Source organism: Ursus maritimus, unplaced genomic scaffold (assembly GCF_017311325.1).
Source record: "Ursus maritimus isolate PB19 unplaced genomic scaffold, ASM1731132v1 scaffold_16, whole genome shotgun sequence".
NCBI classification, from domain to species: domain Eukaryota; kingdom Metazoa; phylum Chordata; class Mammalia; order Carnivora; family Ursidae; genus Ursus; species Ursus maritimus.
The window spans coordinates 34,873,684-34,886,094 of record NW_024424008.1 but is presented as its reverse complement, the minus strand read 5'-3'; the positions used below and the strand labels follow the sequence as shown (position 1 = coordinate 34,886,094).

General features: G+C 54.0%; 1 protein-coding gene across 1 annotated transcript; it reads right to left on the bottom strand.

The window, feature by feature from the left end:
* Positions 1-5,600: 5,600 nt before the first annotated feature.
* Positions 5,601-11,760, bottom strand: B3GAT1 (beta-1,3-glucuronyltransferase 1). The gene is made up of 4 exons (XM_008688411.2): positions 11,619-11,760; positions 7,413-7,921; positions 6,444-6,740; positions 5,601-5,687 (listed from the first exon to the last, which is right to left on the bottom strand). Exons 1-4 carry the CDS (start codon positions 11,728-11,730, stop codon positions 5,601-5,603), a joined length of 1,005 nt encoding a protein of 334 aa, XP_008686633.2. The 5' UTR covers positions 11,731-11,760.
* Between the last annotated feature and the right edge of the window lie 651 nt (positions 11,761-12,411).

The window sequence follows — 12,411 nt, the reverse complement described above, 5'->3', positions numbered from 1 at the left end:
CCCTTTTTGGTGATACTTTTCTGATCTGTCTGTGCCCCTGTTTATCACAGGCAAAGGCATTGTGGGGTCAGGCACCCATTTAGCCCATCTGGCACTCAAGGCCTAGACACTGATTTTACCCGGTTAGGGGATGATCCAGCCCCTGGCTCCTTACCACCTTCCTCCTGACCTTCATTCTGCCTGAAATGTCATCGTGGATCGGAAGTGCCCTTGGGGAGGAGAAGTCATATACAGATCCGTTCTGGTGCTGGTGGGCAGGTGGTAAGAATGGGCTGGACAGCCAAGAGCTCTCGCTGTGAGTTAGCGGGTGAGTTTTCCTCACATATAACATCTGGACTGTACTGCCACAAACGAATTATCTTCAATAATAATCAAAGTTAGATAGCCAACACCTCCTCGGGACAGTGCCCACACCAGGAGCCCATAAAGACCTTTGGGGAATAGCAGGCCATGAGGCTCCCAGCAGCCCCATGGCTCACATCTTGAGCTTGGCTAAGGAAGGGGGCATTTGTAGTGTGAAGCCACTGGGCCCAAGAGCTGAGCCTAGGTCAGGGACAGTTACAAGGGGCTGGGCCCAATGCTCCACTATTGGCAGAGAAATGGAGCTTATTAAAGTGAATTTCATGGACAATGGTCGGGGAGCCAGAGACAGGTAAAGTCCCCAGTCTTGCTCAAACTCATCTGCTATTCCTGAACTGCCTTGGAATGGAAAGCACAGAGCTAACACACAGGTGAGACCAGGGCTTGGGCATGGCCAGCACTGGGGAGCAGTGTCCTTGCACCTTACTTCACAATTGAGCATGATTTTACAAAGGTGTATGTAAAAGTTGGCTTCTGTTGGAAAATGTGATAGCGAACCAGTGTTTAAATGAATCTTACAGTGACCCTCCTGTAAAGTGAAGAAACCCCTTGAATTGCTTTTATCCAAATCTGTGCAGGGCTGCATTGGTCCTCCTGTACCAGCTTACTGTTCTTGACCTTCTTATCTGCCAGCTCACCCCGCAGCTTCTCTCTGTCGAAGCCCCTTGGCAGAGCTCATCTTCCAGAGTTTATTCATGGCTTGTCCAGACCTTCCTTACCGGATGGCCTCATTACAGAGTTTTTAGAAGACTCCTCATAACACCCATCTCTAACTACTAAAGGTCTCCAGGCCTGCTCCTTGGGCCTTTTCTTCTCTCTGTCCACACTCAGTGGGTGGCCTCACTGGCTGGGGGTTTGTAAAGGGCCTCAACATGTGTGCTCACTGATGTTTCTCTCCATCCAACTCCAGGCTCACTCGCTGTCCACTCACCTTCTCTCCTGCGTGTGACACCAAACTCTGATGACTCCCCTGTGATCCCTCCTGCACTCCGCCCCGTAGCAGGAAATGGCAATTCTATTCTGTGTCTCAGATTAGTGTTGGTTCCTCTCTTTCATACTGCATAGCCACTCCATCAGGTGATTCTCCTGGCTGTACCTCAGACACGTCCAGAACAAGACCCTCTGCCCCACTCTCTGCCCCAGGGTTTACTCTTCTGACTCACCGTCATCTCTGGCCGGGATCACGGCAGGAGTGGCCTCCCCTAGCCTGCCCTGCCCTCTGTTTATTGTCAGCTCAGGAAGGGGAGCGATTTCTTTACAGCCAGTTAGATCATGTTGGTCATTTGCTCCAAACGCTTCAATGGCTCCAGTTCCCTTTTCACTCGGGGGAGAAGCCAAAAGCTTGGCCCTGGTTCCCGGGGCCAACATCTTCTGCAGCCTCCACCAACCGCGTTCATCCCACCCCCCATCCTACCCCTCCCATCCTGCCGGTCAGTTGCAGGCACACTGGCCTTTTTGCTGATCTTTAAACATGCGAAGTACTCTCTGCATGGGAGCGAGATCTTTTCTGGAAAGGTCTGGCCCAGGTTAACTGCATGTCTGCACACTGCTGCTCTGCTTTGTCCCCTTATCAGAGAGGCTCTTCTCACGACCCTAGAGAGCACAGATCAGCTCCTCGGCTACACTCTAAAATGACACCCCCATCCGGTCTCATACTTCTCCTTAGACCGGATCACATCTGAAATCCCGTAGATTGGTCTAGTGTCCACCTGTCTCATTTCCCAAGGAGGGAAGCTCCATGAAGACAAGAGCTCTGGTTTTTCACTGCTCTGTGCTAGCTTCTAGAATAATGCCTGCCAAATGAATACCTGCTGGATGGTTGAAACAGGATATGAGAATAAAGTAAGGCAGGGCTGCGGGGGATTAGGGCTGTTAAAAACCATGTTTGACTTTTAATTTTGGAAACAAATTAAATACAGTTAAATTAAAACAGACCAGATGGTGCAGCTGCATGGGCTCACCCTCACCCCAGGCTCTGTTCTTGGGGCTCTGAGCCCCCAGCCTCACTCCTTTGTGGTGGGGGGCAGGAACAGACTGGGTCTGGGAAACAAATTGTAGTCATGGACCCAACTCTGATTTGGAAAAAAACTCATTCCCAACAAAGATGAAAGCTGCAGTCCACCAGGGTTATAATTATAAATAAATACACATGCAGCTAAGAGAGGCTATTAGGTGAAAACGACGGAAATAGCATCTGTCAAAAAAACAAAAAAACAGAGAGAGGATATCCCATTTTGTTGTTCATTATCAATTTCCTGAAAAATGAGCCCTGGGTTTTTGGCTAAGAAGGTGGCCTAAGACCAGCCAGGCTGACCTGAGCATTCAGGGCTGGTTTTGGTGAGTGAGGCAGTGCCGTGCCTGGGCATGAATTCACTCGTTGGGCGGGTGCCCTGCGCACTCCTCCTCCCTCCCCTCCCACGCCACCCCACTTGGCTCGGAGGGGTTGATTCCAGAGCCACTACCGAAAGTGTTAAGAGGCTGGGGAACGTCCTGCAAGGTGGCTCAGGGTTCTCAGGGACAAGATCCCATCAGATGGTTTCACGAATGCTGTGGGAAGTTAAATCTATTTCAAAATCGGCAGCCAATGCTATTTTTTGAATGTTAGGTTGCTGGACTGAATCCTTCCCACCCACCCAGGAGTGGGTTCTCGGCAGTCCTCAGAAGGGTCCTGTGAGTTTAAACGGAGTGGGGGCAGTTAGCATTAAAAAATAAACACCTCTTCAGTAGGCTCAGGCCTTTCCTTTTCCTCCACTTGGGAGGAAAATTGTGCTTCCAACTTTCAGGAGCATGAGTGAGAGAATCAGAAGAGGGCTGTCCCTGTCTGTGGCCCCTCCTGGTGCAGGGGGGCACATGCACACTGTTCTTTCTGGGGGAGGGGCGGGGAGGGCACAAGACACAGGCTTATTCCTCGTGCTCCCAACTCAGGAACAAGGGATGTTTTCGTTCCCATTTTGTGTCTAAAATAGAATGATTTCCAAAGTAGTGTGTGCTCAGCTCTCCTTTCCCCTCGGGGTCCAAATGATCTTTGTCCCTTTTCCACAAATCTCTCTGTTAACTCAAAGCTCCCACACCCCCCAGCCAGGGGCAGGAAGGAGTACGGATCTGCCCCTGCCTCTCTCCTCTTTCCACCTTGCCCACCCCTGGCTCACTTCAGCCCCTGAGGTCTGTGGTTCTCAAGAGCTCCGGGAAGAGGGCTCCTGGCCTCCCCAGTCCCAGCCCAGGCAAGGGGCCCTGGAGCCCCGCGGGCAATGGGGAGGCAGTGTGTAGACAGGGGCCTGCATGGTCTTAGTCCAGGTCAGTCCATGACCTGTGCTGGCTCAAGGGCCCACCTCCTTCTCTGTGCCTGAAGGAGCAGGCTTGAGGGATGTGGGGCCAGAGTAAGGGGCTCCACTCCTACCACAGCCTGAGGTATGGGGGAGCCTGATGGCAGGCCCAGGCTCCCCGCATGCAGGGTGGTCGCTTGTTGGGATCAGCCTTATGCTCTGGAAATAGGAACCAGAGGAAAGCCAGAGAGGTATGTCTACTTGAGAGCAGCTCTCCGAGGTGGGGGGGGGGGGGTTCCTGATGCCTGGGCAGGGGGCTGCTCTCCGGTCTTCAGAATTCCCTGGCCGGATGGCCTGTGCGGTCATGCTGGGCCCCAGGAGCAGGGAGCCCGGGAAGGCCACACTGCGCTTGACAGCCGGGGTCTTTTCACCTCTCTTCCAGCCTGGCATCGCTCCAGGGCTTCAGTGCCCACTGCGTCTGCTCCCGCAGGCCCCGTCAGTGCAGGAAGCGCTGGGGAGGCATGCTGGGGCACTAGCTCGCTGGCTGGCATGGCTTGGCTAGCAGCTGGGCCCCTGGTCGTGCTGGATGGAAGAGAACAACAGGTCTGGGATTTCTGTGCTTTAGGTTCTCCGTCCTTTGTCCTGGCATCAAGCTGGGCTCTCTCTGAAGCCCCCAGAATAGAAAGGAGGGTGATGGTGATTCCTTAGGAGTTTGCCTCGGAGGGACCATCAGCCATGGGGAGAGGATGGAAGGCCAGGAACAGGGTCTGAGAAGGAGGCTCCTGTGAAGGGGAGAGGAGGGATATGGGTGAAGTGTTAAGGGGGAAGGCAGGTGAGGACCAGCCAGTTTAGCCAAACTGCCCAATCCTGAGCCCCCATCAGAGTTCACCCAGGAGCTCTGTAGAGCCCAACCCCTAGGGTCCTCTGTGGATCCCTTATTGAGTGGTGGGTGGGTTCTTCCAGCGACCAGGTGAGGAGGCAGGGAGCGGGGCTCTGTACTGATGCATTTTCAGCACACCGGTCAAGTTGATTTTTTGGTTCAGGGCACAAAGCAGGCAGGCTGACACCCTGTGTCTCCTGTGGGCAGAGCAGTGGCAGACATGATAGGGAAGCTGAAGCTTAACTCTGGGGCCAGAGCACAGATGTGTATCCCACCGTCTGAGCTCCCACCTCTGTGATGAGATTCCAGAAAAGCCCATAGAAAGTTCCTGACTTGGACAATCAGCTGGCCCAATTCACTTCATTTAGCTTTTCTGAACACCATTTCTTTACCCCTAAAAGGTGGCTAGATCATGTGGCCTAATTTAATAGAAAGTTTTAAAGAATCAAATAAAAATAGCAACACTTATGTAAGACTCCTTGTGTACCAAAGATTGTTCCTGGTGCCCTCCAAGACCCGTTTTACAGATCAAGAAACTGAGACCCAGAGAAAGAAAGTAAAGCCAAAGGGTGAAAAGTGCTAGGCCTGGAGGCCGAGCTAGGCTCTGGGGTCCACGCTTCACCCCTGCGCTACACGGTTACTACTGAGAGACACATGGACGTGCTTGAGGCGTTGGAACCAGCGAGGGAGGGGTCCCTGTCACAGCAGCATGGCTGAAGCCGCAGGGGAGGACAGAGCCTAGGAGAGAAAGTCTACATAGCAATACCTTGCAACGGGACCGGTGTCACGGCCAAGATAATAGCAGTAATGACAGGAGGTTGTCATTAGGCCGGGTCTAGAAGGTGAGGCCTTCAAAGGAGCTGGTGGCAAGAAGGACCCAGCTGTGTGGAGGAAGTTGGCTCCCGTTAACTTCCAGGGGCACAGTGGGACAGGGACTTCAGCTATGCCCCTTCCACTCTTGCCCCCTTTTGCCCTGTCCTCCCACAATTAAAAACCAAGAGGAAAAGCCTCAGCAGATTTATTCCGCATCCAAACTTGATGTGCCCCTGCCTCGTGTGTGGCTTACCCTCATCCCGGCCTTACCTGTATCCTGGGGCTCAGATCTCCACAGTGGGGTCAGTGAAGCCTTTTTTCCCCTCGTTCACCAGCACCGGCTTCTCTGTCCGTGTGTGCCAGACCAGGATCTGTGTGTCCAGAAACATGGAACAACATGGGGTAGGCCCCCCCTGACCTCAGTCTGCCACCTCCCTGTTCACTCCCACGCTCTGCAAGCACTTTTCCTGCCCCGCCTGTCCTGTCCTTGTTCCATCAAGATTTTCTCCATTGTTATTTCTACCTACCCCCCCATTCTTGCTGTTTGTCCATATAATGCTTTCAAAATATCAAAACGTGTAGCTACAGAAAATAGACAAGTCAGTTCCAAGATCTCGTCTTGCTTGTTGTCTTCCCCTGTGTTTCTTCATAGGTCTGTCTCTCTAGAGAGGCAGGAATTTCTTCAGGAGGCTTTGGCTCAGCCAAGCGATACTTCAGGCCCTAGCTGGAGAAGTCCAAACTAGAAGCAGGGTGTGTGTGTCCACGTGCATGCATGCGTGTGCCCACGTGTGCGTGTGCACGCACCCTGGCAGGCGCGTGTTCGTACGTATGTGTACACACACGTCTGGCAGGGCCGTCGTGGAGCCTCACTGGTTTTGGGAGGGAAGGCAATCCTGGGCCCTGCTCACTGACCCCCACCCTCTCTACTTCCCTGCCTGACTTTAGTGCGACGGCCTCTGCCAGGATAAACCGCCTTCCTGGGAGCGTGTTCTAGGAAGGCATGGCTCTAGGCCGGTCCCTTGCAGGGCTGTTTTGAGGTCTTTATTTCCTTCCCTCTGGTCTGCAGGAGGGTTTGGATGGGCTGGGAAAAGCTTGCATTACAGCTGTCAGTTCTGCTGAGGGTTTACCTTGGTGCAGTTGGCTGCCTTGGGCTCCAGGTCATTGAGGGTAACAAGTTCTCGGAGGAGGCTGCTTTCCTGGTAGCCTCCCTTCACACCGCGCAGCTTGAAGTAGGCCTGGCTACGCTGTAGAATGAGCCTCAGGTTGACGGCAAATCCAGCCATGTCTATTGCAAATGGTCGGTGCGGGTCGAACACTGTCTTCCAGCCGACCACCTTTCCCGCCCCGTTGACCCGTGGGGCCTCGTACCGAAGGCCACCAACGAAGGCAACGGGCCACACAGACACCCTCCTGGTGCTGCGCATCTACAAGAGGGGATCCAGAGTCAGGACACGTGGGACTGCTGGTAGGGAGTGGAGCCTGTCCCCAGAGAAGGGGAAATGGGTAACTAATGCAGACAGGCCATGGGAAGCCGTACCAGGGGATCCAGCCCAGCCCCGTCTCCAGATGCAAGCTCCACGGTGGGCATCTGCAGAGTAACCTGCCTCACTGTGGACAAGGCCTGACCTCTCACCCAGCTGACATGCTTCTCCACAACACTTGCAGCCCAGCTTTCTCTCCTGCAACACCTCCATCTTCCCAATTTCGAGTCTAAAATGACTCCTTCCCCTGCCCCAGACTCCCATGACTCCCAAACCCCAAAGACAAACTGTTCCACATAGAATGACCCCACTCAAGGCCTTCATTGACACAATGCCTCTAACGCCCAAGACACTGGTCTGAGAGCTCTGCCATCAACTTGCTTCCCTTTAACCACTGGTGACTGATGAAACTTGCAGCGAGTGTTTTTCCATCCCTTCCCTGGTTCTCTGCAGTCTACGTTGACCCCAGTTGGCACCCGCCCCCGCCACCCAACCCTATGGTTTCTCTATGTGCCCGTTCCAAAGGGCCCCTCGGCAGGAGTCCCGGGGACCCACACCAGAGGCCCTGCGCCGGCATCCTCCCGCCCCTTCCCCGCCTCCTGCCCTGTCCCACACCTCCTCAAAGAGCTCCAGACTGTAGGTGTTGTCGTCGTCCGCAAAGTACACCACGCCTGGCTGGCTGGAGTTGCGCGGGAAAGTCTCGCGCAGCCAGCGCAGGGCCAGGTTGCGCTGCATGGTGCCCCGCGGGATGCGCGGGTCACGGGCGTCGCCGCGCAGCTTGTAGTTGCGGGGCGTCTCCACGTGCAGATGTGTGTAGTTGAGGCCGGTGTCGCGCAGCAGGCGCGCGGTGAGCGGCGTCCGGCGCGGCGCGTCCTCCACCACCAGCCAGTGCAGGTTGGGCACATGCAGCAGTGTGTTGGCCATGCGCGTCAGCTCGGCCTTCTGCACCGGGCGGCTGTAGGTGGGCGTCACCACGTGGATGGTGGGCAGCGTGTCCGACCACGGCGGGGGCCGCGTGTACACGTACTCCGTGCGCACCACCTCCACGATGTCGCGGTCCGACATGCAGTACTCCCTGGGGTCGGCGCCCGGGGGCGCGTCGCGCCGGGGGTCACTGCCGTCATCTGTAGGGTTGGGAGACACACGGTGTGGGGACGGGCCGCGCAGGCCTGGCTCCGGCCGCAGGGACTGGGCAGGAGGCCACCCACCCTTCTAAGACAAACCTCTCCCCGCTCCTCCTGCAGGGCTGTCATCGGAAACCTGCCTGGGGCTCCGGCTTTTAAGCTAAGGGAGAAAGCTGCATCCCTGGAATTCTCTCGGGCATTTTCCTAGTTCTGACTCCCAAAATGACACAGAAATAACCTCTTCCTCCTTCTCACAGCTGACAGCGCTGTAGCTATTTGAGTGTGGCTGGCCAAATTCCAAGGCTGCCTTCTCACTTCCTAAATGTGTTGGGTTTTATATGACAAAGTGTCCTGATGCTTCCCACCTCAGTGCCCTCCCCATCTGGCCAGAGCTGACTGCACTCACCATCCCCCCCCGCCCCCCAGGACTGGGGCTGCATAGCACCGTGGCACTGCCACCTGCAGTGGTGTAGATGCCATGGTGCCCCAGGGCAGTGTTAGCACTTTCCTAGCCACAGCACACTGTGGGCCCCACGGAGTCTGAGGTTGGCTCTCCCGACTGTTCACAAATTTCTAACAAGGGGGGCCTCTCCGTGCCTCGTCTTATGAACCTTGGTGCAGAATTTCATACTTAACTATCACATTTTCTTCCCGGGTTATGCCTACGGTTGTCCAGATAATTTTGAATCCTGAACCCATTGTTTGTACTTTTAGATGTTCTTAAATTTTAGCCTACTTTTACAAAAGACAGAGTGGAAAGCCGTTCTAGCGCTTTTGCTGCTTCGATGTCCATCTCCTGATCTGTACTCTCTGGACTCATTCAACCATCTGGGAGACTAACTGTACCACTGACCCCAACTGTGCTAACATCCAGCTAGTGTTTATGCGTTGCTCCCCAAGGACACCATAAGGGACAGTGCATGGAACATTGCAGAGCCCTGGCCTCTAGGGAAACGCTCACAGCCATGGGGAGCCCATTCCTTCCTGAAGGCAATGTGTTTCGGTTGGGGCAGCTCTAACCAAGCTTTTTCTAGATCCTGGACGTTTTCCTCATTACTGACTCTAGTAGTTCTGTCAAGAGAAGAAATCAGGGCCATTGGTATTCTTGTTTTTAATAAGCCCTTCCTCTCCAAGTTATGTCTTTCTGTTTGAACAACTGTGTGGTCCTCACTGCGCTTACAGCATCTCAGCAGGAGGTGATAACAGTCAGAGGACATACTTCCGAATCTGAACGGCTCAGACCCTCCCTAGTTGTATCACTTAGTAACGATTGCCTTGGGCAAGTTGCTTGGCTTCTATGCCTCAGTGTTAGCAACTGCAATATGGAGCTAATGGTAGCATCTACTTTACTGAGTTCCTATGTGGAGTGAGTCAATACATGTAAAGGACTCAGAACACTGCTGGGCATGTTACCATTTCCTCGGGTATAAAGGGAGGACAGCTGTCAGCCCTGCGTCTGCACGGCTTCATGCAGCCAGAGAAGGGATGAAGGAAGCATTCTCACCATTGGGTAGAAGTATGGCCCTGGGGAGGATGCTGGGAATCAGCCATTCTGTCACCTCCCCTCCTTCCCATCGCTGTCCTTAGCAGACAGGGTGTGTGTGGTGCTCGTATGAGGTGTGCTGCTGGGCTCTGGGAGGAGGCACAGAGGAACCCAGAAGAAGACCAGCTCTGGGCTCTGAGGGAGTTCACACAGGCCAACGGCACAATAAGACATACAGCGATGGAGCCTGACGGGGGCGGGAGACACCATGCCCCCAGGGGTGTGAATGCACACGTAGGAAGACTAGCTCAGCCTCTATCGATCAAAGACGACTTTTTGGAGGGGTTTTGGGGTCAAACTGGGAAAACAGAACAAAGTTGAGGAAAGAGAGCTGGGTGATGGGGATTCTGACCAAGATACATGTAAGGGTTTATTTATCCTGCAGCCAGCGAAGCTGGGGCCTGGGAAGAAAGATTCAGAGCCATCTTCCCCACCTTTCTTCCATTCAAACCCTCCCAAACAGGCGGGTCTGGGGCCTGGGAAGGTTCTCCATGCCTTCTGACCTGGCCACAGCGTGAGCTTAGCCCTTTTTGCTGGCTTCAGGGCTTCTGCAACCTCTGAGTCACACAGGCCTCCCGGCCACCCTGACATGATTTCACTGCAGCTCTCATTCAGCCCCTCCTGGCATACTCTGAGGAGACAGAATGCCAGCTCCCTGTCCTCAGGCCGTAGCATCAGTGCTTAGCAACACATTCTGACACCTCTGACCCTAGCGCTCTGCCAAGAATGGAATCCACATGGTATCACGTCACTCTGTGTATGGTAGCTTTAGCCCTTCTGGAATGATGTAGTTGTAGGATAACGATTCCAAAATGAAGAGCACCAAAGACAGATGTTGGAGGACAAATGTCAGGAGAGGCTCTACGCGCCCAGCACTGGGCAGTGGGAATTCCTTGATCTTCAGCTTGGAGGAGCCACATGTGGATTTGCAGGCCCTACCCCTGACCTACCCTCTCCTTCTCTGGGATGGGCCTGGGTGCGTTTGTATTGTATCCTGTAACATGATGCACATTTCAGCAGGACAGTTGCTGCCTCAGAGTACTGAGTCTGTGCGTGCATGGAGGACACTGGAGGACAGAAGAGTGTGAGATGAGAGACCAAGGAACGAGGGGCAGGCCAGATGTGGGGCACATTGAAGGGGCCAGGGTATAGGGGGCCCAGTGTGAGAAGGAAAGGCAGTCTGGTGGAGGGGAAAACTCTAGACTCAGAGCCAGGAGAACCTGGTTCCAGCCTGTTCATCCACGAGTGCTTTGTGGGACATTTTCTCTATCCAGGCCTATTTTCACTAGGTAGGACTGACTAGGTCAGGGTTGCCTAAGCAGGAAAAAAGGAGCAAACAATATACTCTCCCTGAACAGTTTTAAAACACAGGCCAGAAACCCTGTCCATCCATCCTTTGCTACCCACAGCAGAGAGCAACCAATCCTTACACAATCTGAGACTTGATGCAGAGGTGTGCATGTGTGTCTCTGCACATGTGTGTCTCTGTGCACGTGTTTCTGCGTGTGTGTTTCTGCATGTGTGTCTCTGTGCATGTGTTTCTGCGTGTGTGTTTCTGCATGTGTGTCTGTGCATGTGTGTCTCTGCATGTGTGTCTCTGCATGTGTTTTTGCATGTGTGTTTCTGCATGTGTGTCTCTGTGCATGTGCGTCTCTGTGCATGTGTGTCTCTGCATGTGCATCTCTGTGCATGTGTGTCTCTGCACATGTGTTTCTGCATGTGTGTCTGCATGTGCATCTCTGTGCATGTGTGTCTCTGCATGTGTTTTTGCATGTGTTTCTGCATGTGTGTCTCTGTGCATGTGTGTCTCTGCACATGTGTTTCTGCATGTGTGTCTCTGCATGTGCATCTCTGTGCATGTGTGTCTCTGCGCATGTGTTTCTGCATGTGTGTCTCAACACGTGTGTTTCTGCATGTGTGTCTCTGAGCATGTGTGTGGGTTTCTGTGCATACATGTGTGTGGTGACAGTTATCAGACTCCTGAAGAGACCAAGACGTCCATAAAGGTAAGATCCTTGGCCTGGACCATCCTATGGCTCCGCCCAGCTGTCTAATAAACCAAAACATGAACTCCATCAGTGCTGGCTGTGGTCATTCTCATTACCTCATTACAGAAGCCTGGCTGGGGCTGGGGCCAGAGGCTGGGGGGCTCACCCTTGTGCGTGGTGAGCAGAGGCGCGATGGTGCTCTGGTGCCACACGGTGACAAGCAGTGTCCAGGGCAGTACGATGAGGACAATCGCAAGAATGTCCCGTCTTTTCGGCATCTCCAAGGCTGGCTGGGCCCACAGCTCCTCGTTCCCTGAGTGGTGGCAAGGTCAGGAGAAGGGTGGCCCCAGGGGCGACGGCAGCAGACAGTGGCGAGCACAGGGGAGAAAAGAACAGGAATGGGCCGGGCAGGCCAGGCACAGGGAGAGCAGAGAAGCCGAATGTTGGCTAGCAGGTCTTACCAGCACTCACAACCCACCCATTGCGGAAGCAGGTTTGCAGAGTCTGGCCAGACCGGAGACTGAGAAGGGGTGGCTGTCCAAGGGCACGATCAGGAACCCTGTGAAGTGGACACCTGCAAGAGAGAGCAGAACAGGATGGCCAGAGACCTGGGGCCTGGCTGTGGGGCTCACAGCGTTGGGGTTTTCACAGTAGAGCCTGGACTGCCATGTCCCTGAGGACTGCTCCAGCTTGCTTCCTGAGTGAAACGAGCCTCTGTCCCCCATAGGCATGGGGACGCAGAGTTGCCCAGTTACATAATTCAGCAGGGCACAGAAGTCAAGGGCATGACCTTCAGACACACGTCTTGTTTTAAGCCCCAGTTCTGCCACCAATAAGCCATATGCCCTTTGCCAAGTTATGGCTGCTCTCTGTGCCTCTCTGTTTTCTCATCTGTGAAATGGGGTACGATCACTACCGACTTCACAAGGTTTCGAGAATTAAATCAGTTCATACTCACG